Source organism: Suillus subalutaceus (genome assembly GCF_016647625.1).
Source record: "Suillus subalutaceus strain FC151 chromosome Unknown DFJ58scaffold_5, whole genome shotgun sequence".
NCBI lineage: Eukaryota > Fungi > Basidiomycota > Agaricomycetes > Boletales > Suillaceae > Suillus > Suillus subalutaceus.
Window position 1 is genome coordinate 300,288 of NW_024540254.1, and position 18,771 is coordinate 319,058.

Sequence of the window (18,771 nt, forward strand, 5' to 3'; positions counted from 1 at the left end):
CTGAAAACCGAAGATCACTGGATAATTGTCGCGCTTTGTATGATATCGCACTGATTTGACAGGAAGGGGGGCGATTAGTCCGAGACTAATCGCGTCAAGGAACAGCACTCGCGAGAGGCATCAGGAATGTGACGAGGGAATTTGGTAGTAAGAAGGGACTGGCGCGATCTGGAAGGTTTGTAGTCCGGCAGCTTTAGAGAAAAGAAAGGCCGGACGTGGAAGAGCCAAACCTTCTGAGCGTGAAAAAGTCAGTCTCGAAGTGCGTGTTGATGGGACCGCGAAGAGGAGGAAAACGAGACCAAACCGAAACACGCTGGTGTATCGACAGAGAAAGGGAAGTGGGTGGGTGGACAAATTTCTCGTGCTGAGGAACCTGGAGGTGGGGGCACAAGGCAAAGAGAGAATTTGATTTATTGAAGAGCACATGTACTACGTGCGAGAACTGTGTGTGATTACAAAGCCCCTGCTACTGTACTGAGATACGGACTCCACTTTCGCTCTCCTTCACATCCTTCTGCGCAGGATCAACTACACATCACCTTTTCAGACTTGGATGTCGTGATGACATTTGAATTTTGCATTGTTGTGAACAACAAATGACGAAAAATCAATGACTTGTAAAACATTTGTCAGTTGTTTTGAATGCAATAAATACATTGGATCTCAAGAAGATCGGTGCAAGTCCATGTCTGCCTTCATATAGTACATGTTACAAAATGACATGTCAACAGCTAGCAAAATCTACGTCTGGACAGCTTCAAAACCTGTGCTAGGACTTATAGCCGACGTGCGACGTTGCGCTGCAATGTAGTGCTGACGCTTTTCCAAATCTGAAGAAAACATGGGAATGCATGAGGGTGAAAAGTGGTGAACAAACATACCATGAGCCCACATAGCAGCTCCGATGCGATTTGATACTGTGAAAACAAGACCTACGATTGGCAGACCCTCGAGTAGCGCCGCGACGAAACCGAACACTGATCGTGATGTGAGTAAACACGCAAGTAATGAGATATCGTGCATACTTCGGTAGTCCCATTTGCGCTCCTCAATAAATACAGCTTCCTGATGGGCTGTCATTTTTTTTGTGGTGAAATACTTGCCACGGGAGTTGGTATTGACGAGAAGATAAAAATGAGGGCTTACCGGCTTGTGCAGGTCCTGAGCGGTCCTCAAGCTTTTGAAAGCCGCAGCGATGAACGTGCCGACAAATGGATACAGTGAAAGCGGAAGTAAGACGACTGAAGATGTGACGCCTCAGGGAATAGCCCCGCAAATACCATAGAACACATGGTCACCTTTCTGTATGATCATCTTCCAGAACCACATCTTGAACATCTTGTCCAGACGATTCCAACTTTCATTGACAACAGGTGGGGAATCCCATTCTTCAACATATGGCTGCCAGAAATCAGGTCCCTTGCCGCGCGAGGCGACTGTTTGATCCCAGACGCGTTTACGAACAATACGAATATTGCGAGCGACAAAAAAGTTGATGATGCTGGTAACTTGCGATCCTACCAAGAGTATTGCGACGTCTGGGAGGATAAGTATATGATCAGTGTCGAAATGTGGTAACCAGATGATGAGGTGCACATGTGGATATGCTGAAGGGTAACTTGAACCCTAGGAACGTCTCGTGAGATAGTTCGCCTGCGGTTTCTTCGAATCGCGTTATGTAGCGCACGGAGAACATGGAGGAGGGGTTTCTGATGGCTGCTTTGATGATGCGGCGCTGGATGCTGTATGACGCGCACATCTGACCGGAAGCTGTTGAGCATGTGTGCACTGTGCGTAGTGTAAATTTCGACTCACCCAGGCAAAACCACATATCAGCCCTCGTCGGGCACCGTTGCGGCATTTATTCCACGCAGGGACATAGAGAGACTTGTCGGTGAAGAGTCGGTATGCACCGACGACCACGTATGAGGACGGGAAATTGAGCCGCAGCATGGCTCGGTGCAGTTCTTGGGGAACCTCATCATACTTGGACAAGTGGCTCCCTGAGTGTTCTAGGATTGGTTCTACAGGCATATATCCAGAGTTTCGGAAGGAAGCTTAAAGTAAGGTCGAGGTTGCTAGTCGCTAACCGTGCGAATGCTGTCTGAAGTCTTCTAATTCAAATGTATGCATGCGGCTGTGTTATCCGCTTGAAACTTTCTTTCTGAACGCAGACTATGTCTACAGTGACGAAGCGCTCCTGGAACTAGTCTCATCTGTGTTCCCAACTGTCGCTGCACCTCACAATGCACCTTCCTCTCTCACCCTGAACATGCAAGCTCCTGGCATTCCCTCCCCAGTAATGACCACGTTGCCTGCGCCGCCTGCAAGTGCGCAAATTGAGCACACCAACACCGTGACATCTGTGTCTAGTGAGAGGCCTCATAACCTAACAAGTCATAAGGCCAACGAGCACTGAGGCACGTGGGTTTGCCATAGGTTAGTGACCGCGGGTGACTGCAGTATACCAGTCGTTGTCAAAGTACAGGTTGAAAGTTTTATATTATCAAGTACATATCTATCACAGTGGAAGGTGGTGTTAAGCACGTCGTGTGCGTGCCAAGGGTGTTGGAGGGCCTAGAGATGGTGTTGTGCCAGGAACACTGAGTTACAACCACGGACAAGCACAAACGTGGATACATTACACAGACCAAGTGTGAACATAGAAAATGTACCAACGAGTGAAAACACACCTAGGTATACTGCTGGCCAGGGTCAAAAAGGAAATACAACCCATTCCAGGCTGCCTACAGTACTAGATGAGTGTGATTTTGGTGCATTACAAGGTCAAGACTCCAAACAAAGGCCATATGATTGAGAGACGCACAGTTGATGAGTTCGCACGCGCTAGGTCAATTACCTTGTGCATGAGAATATATCAAGTGGCGTTGAGTACGGTAGCGGTGCGGCAATTTACTTACCTTGTTGTGGTACAACACCAATACAACAGCGTTCAAAACCGCTTTGCCACAGATCTTGAAATTATGATAACAAGGCCATCAAGAGTTAGTATATTTATCTGCATTGTGCCTCGGGCTGTTCGGCAAATTGGATAAAAAGCGTTGGGATATCTAGCACGAATGCTGTTTTCATAGTATCATACGTCCACCAACTCGCACTTTTCCCATTCACTGACACCAGTACTTCCTGCATATGACCTTAGTCTCAAATGATTCCAGTTTCTGGCCGCAAATCGCTTTTACTCGTACTGTCAGCTATTTTGTAGGTTCGTAGAGTGCATGTTGATGATGTTTTCACTTTATTTTGACCGTCGTGGTCGCTTTGCAGTTGCATCCTCTACTGCAGTGGTATACGATTGGAGTGAGCAAGGAAGTCCTTATCTAAGAACTGTCGATGACTTATATGATATTCTCCAGTATTGACATTCGGACAGGAGGTAGGTTGTTGACATCATCGGAGCACGTATCTCACTATGAACGGTTTCATAGATTGAACTTCTTTGGGTGAGCAGAGTCCCATCACAAGAACAGCAGCATATAGAATAATTCTGGCAGAGGCAACGATGGTCTCTCGTGACCTTTTTATACCTCGGTGTATGCACTTGCCTATGTTGCAAGCCAGTTGGCAAGTTCAGCTGACTTCAAGATATTATAGCTGCGCTACATTGGACTACTATACTCTGTGTTTGTTTCCAAGAACTAACAAGCTGATGCTGTACTAATAAACTTCTCAGTACCTACGTACTACGTACGTCTCCCTCGCATACACTATTCATTTCTTTTGACCAACGACATGCAGCCAATCTACAGAGCATTTCAATGACAGATGCGGTGAGTTTTCTGCGTACCATTCTCGTCCACCTAATTTGAACTAATTACATTCCTATACAGGGGTGAGTGACGTTCTCGATCAACTTGTTGGTTCAATTTAACCACTGATAACAGTTGTGAGCCTGAGTTTGCTTCACGCAGTTCTCCAATACTCATCGGTAACTTGAACTGGTTTTTCTAGGCACTGATGTTTTAATCGTACAATGGTGGATGTTATTCGTCACAGATATCATGCTAGGTGGTAAGCTGTTCAACTGCAGTCGATGACATTGACTCGACTGAAATACCATGTAAGCCATCATGATCATCCGGTTACATGCCATGTATCAGCAATCCAGAAAGATGCTCGTCTTTCTCATTGTAACCTATCTGGCTGTTGCAATTGCTAGCTCGGTGATGAGCAGCGTAGGATCCCACCCTTTCACTTGGGGTAAGCTTTATTTTTGGATGAATGATTAAGATCCTCAGGCTAACGGGACCAATTCCAGAGGAGTCCGTCCTGTCGGGCACCTATATGTGCATTTTGGTTGCAGAAGACCAGCCCCAACTTCTCACTTGGACTTGGGTGATCGGCACTGCGTGGGAGGCCCTCACTCTGTGTCTTGCCGTCCGGATTGCTATCCAACATTTTCGTGAAATAAACCGACTCGGACGATCGACAGCATCGACCATCGGGGACTGTTTCACTGTATTGATAAAAAGCCAGGTGCTTCACTTTACAGCGTGAGCTTGTAATTTGAATGACCATTATTTCGCTGAAATTCCACACATTGTAGTTTTGCTGCTGTTTCTTGCTTTAACCTCGGTTATTTCTCCCAAAAGCTATCGGTATGGCGATCTATAACTGATACCTGACCGCTGCTCATAATCTTTATAGGCTTCGAGTTCTGCGGGAGCTCAAATCTATAATGGTATCATGGCGTTTATCTTCCCTGTGCAGCAGTTTGTGCTGGGACCACGCCTTATTCTGAGTGTTCGAGAATATTACGCCGAGCTCGTGGTCAACTCTGATGCAGAAACTGGCATGACTACAATTGCTTTCCAAGAAGGCGCACTTGTGTCAACTAGCAGTAGTGTGTAGTACGGAAATTGCTTCAGGTGATTAATACATGCCATCAGGTGCTCTACAGGAAACATGAAGACGTTGTCGGAAGAGGCTGCTATTCTGGACGCTCAAAGTTGGCCGCACATGTCGCACGTGTACACCACGCAACGCACTGGCAAAAACGGCAGTCTTAGATGACCGTGGGAAACCTTCCCGGGCCATGGCGTCGAATATGTACTTCAATTATCTCCTAAACCTCACTGACATCACCGAATACTTAATGTGGATGGCACTCTCGAGCTCTCCTCGACCTCGACATTCCTAACCCTTCCTAATCCTGGGCCTTGCCCTTTGTCATATAATAATTTGAGATTCAGGAGACAAATTCAAGTTTTCGGTGCTGTGCTGGTGCGCACTACCACCCTATAGAGCGTATTCTTGGGATCTTAATTTCTTACATCTTCAGCTAAATTTAACCAGTGAGCACAACTCATCTTCGAGTCGGACATAACCAAAGTGCTTCGCGAATCTGAACATTTGCTGTCTCTCCACCAATCACGTCATCTTCCCCACTGGTGCATGCCGTATTTGCAATGCACCACGAGGACTTCTGTCCAGGTCGAAGCAATTTTAAGTACAGTAAGAGAAGGAACTCAAACTTCGTACCGCATTGACTCCAAATTATGAGATGGAAGATACGCATTGTAGCCACTCGAATTGGCATGATAATTGCCTGGGATACGACACGAGGCGAACCGTCTCTCGATTAAACCACTCTAATGAAAGCAGGTTTTCTCAGGTGGTTTTGGGGAACGTGAACGAAGGTATAAAAGCCCTCGCAACTCCCTGATAAGATCTGACATTGACGCAGTTGTCACTTCTCTTACTTCCAACCATGCAGTTTTCACTTGTTTTTACGATACTCATGGCCTTTACCGCAATCAGTGCTGTGGCACACCCCATTCCGGAATTGGGGATAGATGAACGTGCGTTCGAAGACCTCACTCTAGTGAGAATGATACTGATATGCCATGCAGTTTTGGCTGAGCGCGGGGAGCTTGAGTCTGATCTCAGTTATTTCATTAGTGATTTAAATGTAAGGTTCCCTCACCAATACGGAGAGGATGGGGTTGACTTCGGGGGAACTGGCTATTTCCACGAGAGAGGCAAGTTATCATATGCATAAGTGGATCACTCGGGTGTAACCCCTGTCGCAACAGAGTCTTCCGACTATAATGATGATTTTGATGATGAGGAGTGCGAGTAACTCAAGTCTTATGGTGACTCTGGAAGTCCGAGAAATGAACCGATGGAGGTACTTTTTCCTCGCCATTATTATCATAATACCTGACTCATTACATTTTAGCTTCAGAATAAAGGCAGAGTTCTGAGGGTATTGTAATATCATCAGTCACCATGTATTCAATGTGTAATTGTACTTCAACGACAAATGCTTCGATTCATGAGTGAATAGACAAGCGTAGTGCATATGATAAAGCCTCAAAAAAGCGCCTCGACACTTTAAATGCAGGCCAAAAACAAGCACGAGTGAATGCTACACTTCACGAGTCCAGGTTCACCGTGTTCGAGAGAATGATTGGTCTGACCCGTGGTCAGACATGTCAAGCGACAAATGGGCTCTGCAGCGAATGGTACAATAAACAACCTAATCTATTCTCTCTCTCCGCATATCATCACTAGTATACTCTTCGTCCTCTCCAACATCAAAGACAGCCGTCCCGCTCTCATCCTCAAGAGCCCGTTCCTTCCCTTTGCGTCTTCGATGCGCCTGTTCATCGTCATACCCGTTCAACGGAATATTTTCTTCCGATTGAGGATTTCTCAACAACCGCACTGGTCGACGACGCAAACGACACCATATGCAAAGGCCAATGGCAACAGCCAGAATAAGGAAGATCAGGACGACCGAACCTGCGTTATAGTAGGCTGACAATAACACTGAGTTAGCACTCGTTTCCGTATGCAAGAAAAAGATTGTCACCATCCCACTGCGCCTTAGTCTGCTCAGGCGTCTTGCCGGGCAATGGCGACGACAGCGGCACATCATCGCTGTCCATAAATATCGGTTTGGTGTCGTCCCCGACTGCACTTGGTATACGTGCGGACCCGTCGATGATAGCAGAGAAATCCATCCCCATGAATCGCAAGATCATGTCATGCGCAATGTCAGGAACGTCGTATGGTACCATGTGTGATGCGTTAAAGATCTGTGGCGTCGTGAGTAGAGTGCATTGGGCGGGGTACATAACGTACCTTGGCATACGTAAGGTTTCGTGAGGAAACCCAGGTCCCTGCTGGCGTGCCGTTGACCGTCCATGATTTGGTTTGTACTTGCTGAGGTGGTGGTCAGTTCCGAAACTCTGGACATGAGAAAACACCCACCCCTAGCCCCTTTTCTCCGTTCCATGTCAAAGACTTGATCATGCTCTCGATACCCATGTAATTGCAGATAAAATCTTGATCACCAGCAAACAATAAAATGGGGATTTTTTCTAGTACTGAAGGAAGGAGTGTGACAGATGATGGAGACAGATAGTCGTGCATCTCAATGCCGACCCGTCCGAAACATTCAACCCAGCTCTCAGATTTGGCCTCCGCGTGGAGTGCCCTGACGACATCTTTGCGCTGGAAAAAAGCTTCGTTAGACAGCGAGGGTGGTATGTGGAGAGAGACAAACAGCAAGGTAAGAACTGATATTTTTCAAGTCAGGAGGCCACTGCATGCCGCAGTAAGGCGCATCATCTTCCAACCGGACATCGTAAATATTTAGGCATTTTTGTTGTCCGTCGACACTATTGTGATAGTGAAACCAAGATTCGACAGATTTTCAAGAGTGTTACTCACATTCGCGACTTGCTTTTGAGGATAGATTCCAGCAGCCCCTCGCATTGATCTATATGGATGGGTTCCGTAGTAGCGCCCCTGAACTCCGCCATGCATCTGTTAGTCGCATCTTTGCTGTCTTTGTAGTGCTGTGGATCGTGTCAGGCTCAGTGCGAGCAGGGCTCTTGAGATGGTGAAATTACTCACCTGTGAGCTTTCGTCGACAAGTCCGTGCGTGACGGCGTAGTCTAGGTATGCAGGGTATTGGTTACGAGCATCTATCCAGCCATTACCGATTGCAGCTCCGCGTAAGGGCATTTTGAGTTCTGATGAGAGAATAGCATCCGCTGTTCAAAGGGGTCAGTGTCACTCAGTAGGAAGTGATTCGGAGCTGCTATACCGAAGTAGGGAATGTATTGTCCAGCATAGCTCTCGCCGCCCAGATAGGTCTGCAAGCCCCCGTTAGGTGAGCTCCGGGATAAACAAAACTACGTACGTCTACAGTTTCGTATTCAGGAAACACTTTATAAAATGTGCGTAAAAATTCCATGAGTTGGTCAGTCGTCTGAGATAGCATAGCCACTAAGTTGACCAGCATTGTGCCCATACGTCTCAACACGTACCTGTTCTAGACCGTGCACGTAACGATTCGTGCTAGTATACGAGAGACCCGTTCCAGCAGGTTGGTCCACTGAAAAATCACTTGGTTGACCTTGGTCAATGCAAGAGACGTGATAGACTTACCATATACCATAGTAGTGTACTCATCCCAACCTCCTTCTACAGTTTTAAGGCCACCTTCTCCATCAATTCTCCAAGGTCCAACTTCCATCATCAGACCGTCAAATGAGGAACATCCCGGTCCGCCCTATTGCATTCAGTTCGCTGCATACCACTGTAACATACAACACGCACATTAAACCAGAACATCAGCCGTTCCTTATCGGCTGACTTACGAGCCTTCACCATCACAAAGAATAAATGCGCGAGAACGTCCGTGCTGGCTGCTGAATCTGCATCGGGATCGGAAAGAATGTGTCCAGCGTATATGTGTAAAGGGTGTGTGGTATCCTGGTGCAGGCTTGGTAGGTAAGGAACATAGAAAGAGGCTGCTGAGGGAACTGTATATCTTCTGCATTAGAGCTGTCAAAATCTCTGAATGGTTGGTCCGTGCTATACCTTCGGTTGGAGCAGCCTTTACTGCCAGTGGTTGGCTCACGAGAGCAAGAAGCGACGTGACGCAGGTCAGCGTGCCTCGCAGATACCTCCGCATTCGCACTTTTTAACTTTGCAAGACTGGCTGGTCACTCGTTGAGAAGAGTTTGCTGCAGTGAGCTGTGCGCAGGGATGCTGCTTGAATTTGAAAACTCGAGGATTCGGTATATGACGTGGTGCCTGCGGGCAGTGCGGCCCTGTGCGGTAACACTTGTCAAATTGTTACTTGTACAGCCCCACACAAACTCGTACATAATACATCACGGCCATTTGCGTCAGGCCTGGTCCCAGGAAGCTACATCTTTAGATGGCATGACCAGCTTCCGAGCCTGGAACTACGACACCTATCAAGGGCGCTACGGACTTCCCTCCGATCGACCTCTCAGCCTGAAGTTCTACTATGGAACTTCCGGGTGCGATTCTTTTCACTCTAATAACTACGCAATGTCTGCACTTACACCGTGTCAGAGAGATTCGTCATTTGGATCAACAACAAGTTCTTCACAAGACGAAAGTTACACCATAAAGAAGAACTTTCATCTATCTTGAAGGTCTGACTACGGGAGCCTCAGTCGGACGACTCGGATCAGTGCTCGCCTGCATGCAGGTCGTCGCAGAATTCGCGAACAGGATAATTTTTCTCGTCGACGACAATGATTGTCCTGACTCCAATGAATGCCTCATAGAAACTGGATGAGATCACTGCAGAATCCAGGGGCAGCATAATCTCTTCGTCAGTATTATACCGAGAAGGGACTGGGGCTCACTGGCCCCTCGTCACCAAAGACTGACAAGCAGTCAGGTCTGTACCTATGTGTCACGAGGTCACCATACACTTGGATGTGAAGCCTGCGATGAGATGGAATGTCCAATTTCCTAGCGGCAGCAGGACACGAGTTTACTTCGGGACTCAATAAACTAGAGGTGGAATATCCTCATTCGTCTAGGGAGACTAATTTATGCCCGCAAGACGAGTTACGACAGGTTCGTCGAAATCGTGAAGTAACTTGAAGCTTCAAGTGACTCATCTTGTTGGAGTAATTCAGGATTGGGCGTGGATGGCACTGGGGCGCCACACGTGACACGAGACTCGGAAGAATCCTGGGCAGATTATTGCGCCGTGTGGCATGCTAGCCGCATCTATGTTTTTGTAGTCAGTTTTTGTGCACGAACACAGAATCTGTTTCTCTTGGACTGCGCAGGTTCGGAACCTGCCGACAAGATTTTCTTTTCTATTGGAACACACCTCGACTTTCACTCATGGATGGTTTCGTTGGTCATGATCTTCGTCGAGTCTGTCGTTCTCCAGACTATCAATCTTGGTACGGTGAGCCGCCCGCTGCAAAACCTAGCCCGGGTTTGGTTTTTCTGTTTGATGACCAATTTATCTTGCTACAATCTCTCTACTGGCACATTCAAGTATAGTACTGTGCAGTAATGCAAAAGTGAAAAAAATCCAATCTGCTCAAGACTCACGCAGCTCGAATGGCGAGAAGTGGATAAACGGATCAGAACTCGACCGATACCACGGAGCTGTCCGATTGCTGATTGCTGCATATAGCTCTTGAAACAAAGCAAACTCCAACCTCTGAAGAACCTTGACATCCACTCCCACACGAGGAGGACTCCATGGATAAATGACGCCATTTGAGCTCGGGAATTTGAACCGCGTGCGGTTGGCCCCCAGGAGCTCGATGCGAAGGCGATCACAACACCAGCAGCATTTTCTTCCTACTGCAACGACATTTTCAGTGGTTGCCTGACGATCCGTGGTCAGTAATGCTCAGGTCAAGCAAACATTGATGATAATGCTTGCCGGTTCGAGTAGCTTGTCCAGAGCTGCTACATGATCATCTCGAAGGGGCATCTCAAAAGCCACACGACTCGAAGAAGATGAGAAGTACGTGAGGAGGCCCATTAATGTGGCCTCCGCATGAACGGTGCCAGAAAAGGTTTGTGAGAGATTGCGTTTCAGAATTGATTTGGTTAGATCTTTGAAAGCGATCGAGGACTTTGATAAAAAAAGTGCATTGAAAGGTGAGGCTTCGTAGATGTCATCCAAGTTGGCGATATCAAAACTGGCATGAGGGATCTCCAGCAAGCTGAGGGAAAGTTCACTACGAATGATTTTGGAATATGTCGGCGTCGTAAGCGATGCTATGGCTGCATGCCATGCAACAATGCCTTTCAAGTGACGTAAGACATGACTTCCGCTAGACTCGCGAGATTCGGCATTCAAGTCGTCAGACTCGTCTGAATCATACAAATCTACATCAAAAATAAGCAGTGCGGTACCACAATGTAGGGATAAACTTACCTTCATCCTCACCATGACCATCGGTGAATCCGTAGAATTTCGAGGCAAGCGTTGTCTTTGTCAGTAGGGTCTTCACGACGTCAGCGTCCCACGAGACAAAGCAATTCAACGCAGCGCAACAATTTGAGAGTTGAGTCATAGCCGTCTTGAATCCCAGTGTGTCCCCCTCATTCTCCATTTTCTGGGCCTGCGCCGCATACCTTTCTAGCATCAGGATGAGGTGACCGAGGAACGAAGCCCATAAGTGCACTGTGTTGCTAGAAAACTCCAGTTGGGTAACTTGATTATCCGGCGGACCTTGCTTGCGCTTCGGTACATCTTTGTCGGGCGGTAGGCCAATTAATGAAAACCAATGAGGAGCGTCAAGCCAGTGCGTTTCGGGGAGCTCATTGGCCTTGGGAGTCCAATCAACCAACGTTTGGGCCACATCCACGTGCCATGTCTTCTGGTAGAGGAAAATACGGGTGAACACTTTTCGACGACAGCGGTTGATGACAAATCTGCTGAGAGCGATGTGGTTGTCCGTGGAAGGCTCGAAGGATGCAAGGGCAGTCCAGATCTCTGAAATGTGTTCATTGAGGGAGACGTCGTCATTGCTAATGATGATCAGTACTCAGTAGTTGTAGGGTTCAGTGAATATTCGCACCTGTTCACGATTTCTTGAAATGATTTTGGAGATTTAGTTACTTGTTCCAACTTTGACTCGGTTAAGGAGGAACGGGGATATAAATTCTGGGTGACTACCAATGTCTGAAACCTCTCGTTAACGCCATCATGGATGATGGCGCCTGTCACCGCTATAGCTTTCTTTACTTCAGGACTGAAAACGTCACCGGGGGTGAGAAGATTAACAAAATGGCACAAAAGGGAAGGAATTTGTTGAAGATCAAACGACGGCTCCCCCCGACTCCTATGGCCCATATTTGCCAAAATTGTTGTGAGGGCTCGGATGCGCTTCTCGACAAGGGCAAAGTCCGAGGAATGATCCATGATGAGATGTGCTAGGGATTCGATGAATATTTGGGATGATCAATGTCAGTTGAATCAACGTTCACGTTCACGCTCGGCTCAGATGTGCTAGGGATGAATCGGATGATGATAAGCATCGTCACACATCGTCACGTTTAACGTATGCCATCGGGGTTTGCAATATTTGTAGAGAAAATGACATTTCCTGGCTAGAAACACATTTCTTCTACCAATATTTGCAATTGGAGTCCAATCGTTGCCCTCCTCCACTAATGTTTGCAGTCGGGGACGTGCATTTTTGTCCACGTCGAGACGTGCGTGCGTCTCGAGATATTGCCTGCGATAAGCATGAGAGCAAGGAGCGAATCAGTGACAGCTCATGCGAATGACTTTGTCGTGGTAAGGAACTTTTCATGAGAATAATATAGACGCTCATCAACCTTATGTAACTAGAGTAAGTGTTTCCTTTTGTTCCATTACTTACTACCCGAACCTACTTATTTTGAGATGAGGCCTTTGGCATACGTTGCCAGTTTTCTATCGCTCACAGGGCTAGTCAATGCTCAATACTTTTCGGCTGGATGGACCCCAGGACAGCCCGTCCCAAGCCAAACTCCCTCACCAGCAAATGTCCCACACTCCCCATCCACCCCTGCAACGCAACATGGGCCAGGGAAGATGTCGTTTCTAGACAGTCTTGTGACTGTAGGACCGTTGGCCGCTGTATCCTCTCTCATTGGTCTCAACCTTACCGGAGGTCCATCTGTGACTTGGGATCCGCGGATACCTATCATCACGGATGAGAACTATGCAGAAATTATTATAAACGAGACACTGACTGCGGAGGAGGAGGAAGAACGAGTTTGGTTTCTCATAATGTGAGTATATCGTATCTGATAGTCCATTAATTAACGCATCCTCACCAGAACCGTCACCGCGGGACAGCCAGAAGGTGTCTCGAAGTTCGTAGACGATGTTTTCGATGCCACGTATAACTATACACTGGAGAAAGGAGAGCTCCCTCACGTGCGCTTTGGTCGAATTGACTATCTCAATGTTACGAGTATCACCACTAAATGGGCTGTCTGGTCGTGAGTCCTCAATATTTTCGTAGCGTGTCCGTGTCCTTGATATTCTATCAGCGCACCTTACCTTGTTGTATTAAAAGACCGTGGGCAAACATTGCGGTTTTATAAGGCCGGTCAGATAAGGTTGACCGACGAAATCCTCCACCAATTTCTCAAGGAGAAGGCGTGGAGCATCAAAGAGCCATGGAAATCCATCTATGGCCCCGGTGGTGAACGGTAGGACGCGTCAGATCTAAGTGTCCCACCAGCGCTTACCGCCCTTTTGCAGCGAATATATTTTAGACTACTTGGCACAATTTCTGTCCAAAGTCTATGGCGCTCTTGTTCGTGTGCCGAAATGGCTCATGTACACGATGAGCGGAGGTCTTGCGACTTTTTTCATCAACTTTTTGCATAAGCCTTCGCCTCCTCAGGGAGCTGCTAAGCCTGCACCCAAGCCTGTGTCTGCACCCGCAGCCCCAGAACATGCAGTCGTGCCGAGTGCGACGAATACGCCGCAGAAGGGGTCTACTAAAAGGAAGGGAAAGAAATAGTTGGATGTCTTGGAGGGATATATATACTCATGCATTCTCGGAGAGCTTATGTATTGTCATAATGTATTTCCATCTCGTAAATTGTACAACGAATCCTTAACTGCTGTGCGCCAGTTTCCAGATGGACTAAGGAAGCACGACCGTCTGGCTTTCCAAAACACTTCGAGCTCGTCGCAGTCTGCATCTGGAATGGTGAATATTGTACCAGGAACCAATTCATTATAATCAGTGAACCGGTGAACAAACTTGTAGAGGAGAATATTTCCCATATGAGATCTGCCGTGGGGAGGCTAGTAGTGTGCGGTACAGTGCATTGGTATGCTCCAGTATTACAAGACAAATCTTGGAGTGAGCCTACGTTTACTATACAGGTGCATGATCACTCCACGAGCTTCCTCCGTCGATGGGCGGTCCCGAGGATCAGTAGACCAACATAGCTCCATAAATAGCCAATACTTTTCAGAGAGTTCTGGATAACGAGCTCGGGAGGGGTTTTCCGACTTAGCTATGCACAGGACGATTGCGGCGTCATTCGGGAGGTAATAATAAGGAATTTTGTTCGTAAGGACCTGAAGGCAGAGCTAATGATGTCATTGACAAGTTGAGAGTACTCCAGATACGTACCTGCAACATGATACCGCCGAACGAAAATATGTCGCTTTGCTCGCTCGGACGAGTCGGAGATCCATCCTCCTTCTCTGGTACAAGTAGCTCAGGAGCCATCCATCGCATGTTTCCTTTGAGCGTGGACGTCCAAGAAGCCTGAGAAGCGGTTATAACCTCGGAATACATCAAGGAAAGACCGAAGTCGGCAACACATGCAGTGCCATCACCATTGATGAGCACATTGAGCTGGAGTTCACGTCTCAATGAATTGGAACTATCGAGAAGATCGAACTTACCCCCATTAAAGTCACCATGGATGACACTATTGGTGTGAACTATGAGGAGTAGTTATGGCTCGGTCCGGAATGACAGTCATCATCACATACGATATTGTAGACCAGTTATGATATCTCTGAGCTGAGATTGCCATCAGTCTGTAGTCTACATCAAAGACAAGGGAGGACTAACAATCTCAAATCGTCTAAGGAGAGTAAGAGCGGCGTGCTCATGCTCCAAATAGGCCGTCAGGTTTCCATTCTCCGCCCAAGGACTGACTATCGCTATGAATGGGCCAAAGCCGGACGTATAACCATAAACAGGAAGAATATTTGGATGCTTGAGGTTGGCACATATTCTGAGTTCACGCTTTATCCTCTACGAAGGGGCGACCTCTGGAGTAAGCAATAGAATCAGATGCTTGTTGAGACGCTCACCTTCGTCTTTTTCGTCTTCGCTGCACCAAGTTGATCATCAGCGTACACCTGCAATGCTTTCACTGCGACCTGCCCAATTATCAAATTTGGACTGATGAACAAACAACACTGCAAACAAACTTTAAGCGATCTGGGATCGATGTGAAGGGTGCATTTCCAGATCTCTCCGAACCCGCCACGAGCAACAGGGTAGTCTCCATCCTTGGTGATATATTTTGAGAGGTCTTTGAGCGTTGCTTCAGGGAGAAGATGATAAGGCTCAATATTACGAGTGGAGACTGTATGCACATGGGAAGAGGAGGGAACGAGTTCGCGGGGGTCGGGGCGTAACTGGGGTAGCCTTGAACCTACTGTAGAAGAGGGTATCTGTGGTGGAGGGGGAAGAGTAGGCCACATGTCAGGAAGCGGTATCATGTTGGTAGGCCGTATGCGAGAGGTTCCGGCGTGCCCGTCAGTCCAGGATTCAGGTCCTGCGTGACGAGCAAAACTGAGAGGGGGAAGTGGTAAATAATTGGAAGGGAGGCTCTGTTGCGCATTCGGTTGGGCCTCACTAGTAGATTGATTCGCGTTGCGAGAGAGTGCGCTAGCCTGCAAAAATGGCATTAATGGAGTGGTGTAAACGGACAAAAGAAAGGAATGGGTACATCAGCGAGCGGTAGGTTTCTAGGAGCATTGGTCTGCAAGAAAATGTTAGCGCACGGACGATAGTAGTATTCGGGGTTGGCTGCGCACTCTAACTTGCAGTACAGGCTGAATGCTAGCGAGAATCTCAGGGGGAGTGTTGCATACGTAGATGTTGTTGCTGCCCAGGCCGGTGTAAACTAGCTGGCGCGAGTCGGGTGAGAGGAAGAGGAGGCGAGCATGCACAACATTAAATGAGGCGAGGAGCTGGCGGGACTCAAAGGCCCAGAGTTTGATGGTGTCAGAAGTAGGGACGACGCTAGTAGAAGCGCATATGAGGAGAGCACAATCAAGTGAAAGTGCTAGTCCGGTGATGTCGGTGTGGTGTCCGAAGGGGGCTCCGACAGTCTTCAAGGTAGATGCGTCGAATTCATAGATGGTCGCCCGTGTGGAGTCCTGGTATGCCTCGGTTACGATCGTGGTGTTTTTGGTAGTCCAAAACACTGGCAGGCGTTCGTATGTGTGCTTCACAGACCCCTCCATTTTAAGGCTAACATCCAATTTCTGTGTTTGGACATTCCACACTTCTTTCGAATTCCGTGATTTGAGTGCGAGCTTCTTGGAGTCATGCGAGAATCGAACCGCCTCTGCCCAGTTGGCACTTTTGAATGGACCAACCACAATTTTGCCTGTTTCCAAGCTCCATATCCACACTGTGGAATCTCCTGCTCCCGCCAGTAACGTGCTGTCCGCGGAGATATCAATGCAGGTGATCATCCTGCAGAATTCTTTGGAACTGTCTTTAAACGTTCTCACGATCCCCGTCTCAACCTCACAGACCCTGGGCCCGGCATATGACCAACCTGCAGAGACAACCCATCGGCCATCCCTTGATACCCCCAAAGTCTTTACGTGCCGCATACAACGACCACGTGCCTCCTCAATTTCCTCACCCGCTTCTAGGTCCCATTGACGAGTGGTCATGTCGGATGACCCGCTGATTATTCGCTTCCCGCCCGGAAAGTACGATATGGATGGAATAGTGTCTTCGTGACCCTCCAAGGTGAACACAGGTGTCAGAGTCAGTTGGTTTACTGCCGCAGTGGGCTGTTGCGATCTGGAATCCATGTCCCGTTTGTTCGCCAGCGAGGTTTAGCAGATGTGGACAATGTTTTATTTGAAAGTATTCGAAGGACCTTCAAGTTCGTGAGGCTGACTTGTATACTGTGGCCTGACGTTGACAGTAATTTCGAAGGATACCCAACTACTGGCAGCTGGTACACTTGCCTGCCGCTGCCGATGCCGATCATCAGTTTGTCAGCGCTGAAAGTTCAGACTGTTGATGTTACCTAGAGGCTCGCAACTTGGGGAATACGCAAGCAAATCAGTTGGTTATTGAATGTGCGTGCGTCTCGCAACCGTACTTTCTATACTTCCTAACACGTCCTTCAGCATGGCGCCTGTGCATTGCACAGCATTTATTTTTACCTGCTGCCTCATGTAGTAATGCTGGTAGACTGAACTCAGTTTGAACTGACTTCACTTCACTTCGAAAATGAGGCAGTTCGTTACAATCTGGTTCGTTACACTAAATGAGGCGATGCAGCAACCCGATTTGTCTAATCGCACGCCAAGATGAAGTAGAAGCGCTATACTTGCATGAGGCGCCGGCCTAGGCCTCTTGTCGTCATTTCTCATCTATTGACTATTACTTGACAATATCTGTAAATTTGAACCTATCATGATCGCACACCTATACACGACATCAGTTTCGGCGGATTCCCGCCCCCAAGCCAATGCAAGGCTATACAATACATTTGCTTGCCGCGCATCGAGATCAACGGGCATCAAACACGACCGAAGGACATCAACCAACGGCCGAAGAGCTTGCTGAACAAGAAGCGAAAGCAGTTGAGGAAGATTGCAAGGATGCTAGAAGGGAGTTAGAGCGTTACGAACGCGAGCCACCAACACTCAATGCCGGCGAGCGTGTCACTGATCTTGTGCGTTATTGGGAGGTAAGCACTCTGCAACACCGTGACTCTGAACCATGGTTTGTACAGCTAATCATTATCCTTCAGCGCATGGAGAAAATTTACCCGCTATTGTTCTGTGTTGCAATGGACATTCTTCCGGCACAGGCGTCTTCAGTGCCTTGCGAGCGTGTTTTTTTGTCCAGCAAAGAGACAAATTCGCTCGGCAGCAGCAGAATGTCGCCTGAACTGATGGAGGCCCTACAAATGCTCAAGTTTTCATTTCGGCAGGATAGACTATGCTTCACAAGGGACTTTATTGCAAAGGAGGAACACTATGCCGTTTCTGGACCTGTGACACAAAGGGCTATGGAGGAGCTGATATTAGGATCTCGTTCGAAACTCGATCACAGACGAGGACGAGGATAGCATCTTAGCGTAGATTTAAGCTTGGCGCACATAGCCACTTCATATCTCGAGACTCGAGTACATGCTGTGTTTATCACTCGGACACCTGATTGGCTGGTTTCATAGCCGACTTTCTTTTAGTTCAGTTCGTTTGACTTCGACAAACGAAGTGGGACCGAACTCGCACTTCGTTTCAGTTCAGTTCACTTCGTGGCAACACTAGCCTCATGTCCATTAAATCTGCTTGCTTTTCGGTTCCCTGCCACGCGGGCCATCTCCGTTGCTGCCGCCATCATCGAGCTCGTTGTGCAGTTGGCAGGAACCAGAAGTTCAAAGTCAGAATTTCCAGGTACAACACGCCTCCTTTGTTGTATCCATGAGCTATCTACGGGAAGGCACTTTCATGAAGTTTAGAGAAGCTGAGCTATATCAATGCGCTCTCTTGCAGCGGGGACCGTTGCGATATTATGATAACTTGAGTGTCCTGTCGAACGTCAGTATCTTTGTATGCATTTGTTTTCTGCTCGTGAAGTCTGTTAACGAGATGATGGAATAGAACATGCAACTTGAATATTAATGCAAGATTGATATTATTTCAGGAACACTGCGCGTTGCAACCCAATGAACACCTGCCAGGTACTCGGTTGC

At 47.7% G+C, this 18,771-nt stretch overlaps 6 protein-coding genes across 6 annotated transcripts; 1 reads left to right on the forward strand and 5 right to left on the reverse strand.

Annotated features, from left to right (window-relative positions):
- Positions 1–625: 625 nt before the first annotated feature.
- DFJ58DRAFT_759172 (uncharacterized protein) lies at positions 626–2,105 on the reverse strand. Its single transcript, XM_041388341.1, has 7 exons — positions 1,816–2,105; positions 1,597–1,759; positions 1,299–1,538; positions 1,147–1,241; positions 1,026–1,098; positions 882–977; positions 626–830 (listed from the first exon to the last, which is right to left on the reverse strand). The coding sequence occupies exons 1-7, from the start codon at positions 2,032–2,034 to the stop codon at positions 742–744; spliced, it is 975 nt and encodes a 324-aa protein (XP_041249926.1). The 5' UTR covers positions 2,035–2,105; the 3' UTR covers positions 626–741.
- Positions 2,106–6,292: 4,187 nt separating this feature from the next.
- DFJ58DRAFT_364746 (alpha beta-hydrolase) lies at positions 6,293–9,106 on the reverse strand. The gene is made up of 13 exons (XM_041380045.1): positions 8,860–9,106; positions 8,596–8,801; positions 8,425–8,548; positions 8,304–8,371; positions 8,177–8,245; positions 8,081–8,129; positions 7,888–8,027; positions 7,702–7,829; positions 7,535–7,649; positions 7,240–7,482; positions 7,111–7,191; positions 6,839–7,064; positions 6,293–6,783 (listed from the first exon to the last, which is right to left on the reverse strand). The coding sequence occupies exons 1-13, from the start codon at positions 8,951–8,953 to the stop codon at positions 6,503–6,505; spliced, it is 1,824 nt and encodes a 607-aa protein (XP_041249927.1). The 5' UTR covers positions 8,954–9,106; the 3' UTR covers positions 6,293–6,502.
- Positions 9,107–10,093: 987 nt separating this feature from the next.
- On the reverse strand, positions 10,094–12,314 carry DFJ58DRAFT_759202 (uncharacterized protein). The gene is made up of 4 exons (XM_041388342.1): positions 11,859–12,314; positions 11,213–11,808; positions 10,712–11,163; positions 10,094–10,654 (listed from the first exon to the last, which is right to left on the reverse strand). Exons 1-4 carry the CDS (start codon positions 12,200–12,202, stop codon positions 10,361–10,363), a joined length of 1,686 nt encoding a protein of 561 aa, XP_041249928.1. The 5' UTR covers positions 12,203–12,314; the 3' UTR covers positions 10,094–10,360.
- A 296-nt stretch (positions 12,315–12,610) lies between these two features.
- Positions 12,611–13,802, forward strand: DFJ58DRAFT_695804 (uncharacterized protein; the record flags this gene model as incomplete). Its single annotated transcript, XM_041383463.1, has 4 exons — positions 12,611–13,059; positions 13,108–13,272; positions 13,324–13,485; positions 13,538–13,802. The coding sequence occupies exons 1-4, from the start codon at positions 12,689–12,691 to the stop codon at positions 13,800–13,802; spliced, it is 963 nt and encodes a 320-aa protein (XP_041249929.1). The 5' UTR covers positions 12,611–12,688.
- Positions 13,803–13,999: 197 nt separating this feature from the next.
- Positions 14,000–15,190, reverse strand: DFJ58DRAFT_759208 (kinase-like domain-containing protein; the record flags this gene model as incomplete). The annotated part of the gene is made up of 6 exons (XM_041388343.1): positions 14,000–14,087; positions 14,132–14,371; positions 14,427–14,743; positions 14,795–14,825; positions 14,877–15,059; positions 15,127–15,190. Coding segments are annotated over 4 exons (771 nt in total), but the record flags the coding sequence as incomplete, so codon positions are not given.
- Positions 15,191–15,386: 196 nt separating this feature from the next.
- On the reverse strand, positions 15,387–17,232 carry DFJ58DRAFT_364859 (quinon protein alcohol dehydrogenase-like superfamily). Its single transcript, XM_041380046.1, has 5 exons — positions 17,030–17,232; positions 15,854–16,973; positions 15,766–15,798; positions 15,673–15,709; positions 15,387–15,608 (listed from the first exon to the last, which is right to left on the reverse strand). Exons 2-5 carry the CDS (start codon positions 16,868–16,870, stop codon positions 15,532–15,534), a joined length of 1,164 nt encoding a protein of 387 aa, XP_041249931.1. The 5' UTR covers positions 16,871–16,973; positions 17,030–17,232; the 3' UTR covers positions 15,387–15,531.
- Positions 17,233–18,771: the final 1,539 nt, after the last annotated feature.

Bases quoted from the DNA above. Each gene is read 5' to 3' on its own strand.
- DFJ58DRAFT_759172 (XM_041388341.1), bottom strand. From the start codon at position 2,034: ATGCCTGTAGAACCAATCCTAGAACACTCAGGGAGCCACTTGTCCAAG. The intron at 1,760-1,815 runs GTGAGTCGAAAT...GCTTCCGGTCAG, and splicing joins TGATATGTGGTTTTGCCTGG to ATGTGCGCGTCATACAGCAT. The intron at 1,099-1,146 runs GTAAGCCCTCAT...TCCCGTGGCAAG, and splicing joins CTCAGGACCTGCACAAGCCG to TATTTCACCACAAAAAAAAT.
- DFJ58DRAFT_364746 (XM_041380045.1), bottom strand. From the start codon at position 8,953: ATGCGGAGGTATCTGCGAGGCACGCTGACCTGCGTCACGTCGCTTCTT. The intron at 8,549-8,595 runs GTGCGTGTTGTA...TGAATGCAATAG, and splicing joins GGCTGATGTTCTGGTTTAAT to GGCGGACCGGGATGTTCCTC. The intron at 7,065-7,110 runs GTACGTTATGTA...ACGACGCCACAG, and splicing joins GAAACCTTACGTATGCCAAG to ATCTTTAACGCATCACACAT.
- DFJ58DRAFT_759202 (XM_041388342.1), bottom strand. From the start codon at position 12,202: ATGGATCATTCCTCGGACTTTGCCCTTGTCGAGAAGCGCATCCGAGCC. The intron at 11,164-11,212 runs GTAAGTTTATCC...TTTTTGATGTAG, and splicing joins TGGTCATGGTGAGGATGAAG to ATTTGTATGATTCAGACGAG. The intron at 10,655-10,711 runs GCAAGCATTATC...ACGGATCGTCAG, and splicing joins TGGACAAGCTACTCGAACCG to GCAACCACTGAAAATGTCGT.
- DFJ58DRAFT_364859 (XM_041380046.1), bottom strand. From the start codon at position 16,870: ATGGATTCCAGATCGCAACAGCCCACTGCGGCAGTAAACCAACTGACT. The intron at 15,799-15,853 runs GTGCGCAGCCAA...ATTTTCTTGCAG, and splicing joins AGCCTGTACTGCAAGTTAGA to ACCAATGCTCCTAGAAACCT. The intron at 15,609-15,672 runs GTGAGGCCCAAC...TCCCCCTCTCAG, and splicing joins CAACGCGAATCAATCTACTA to TTTTGCTCGTCACGCAGGAC.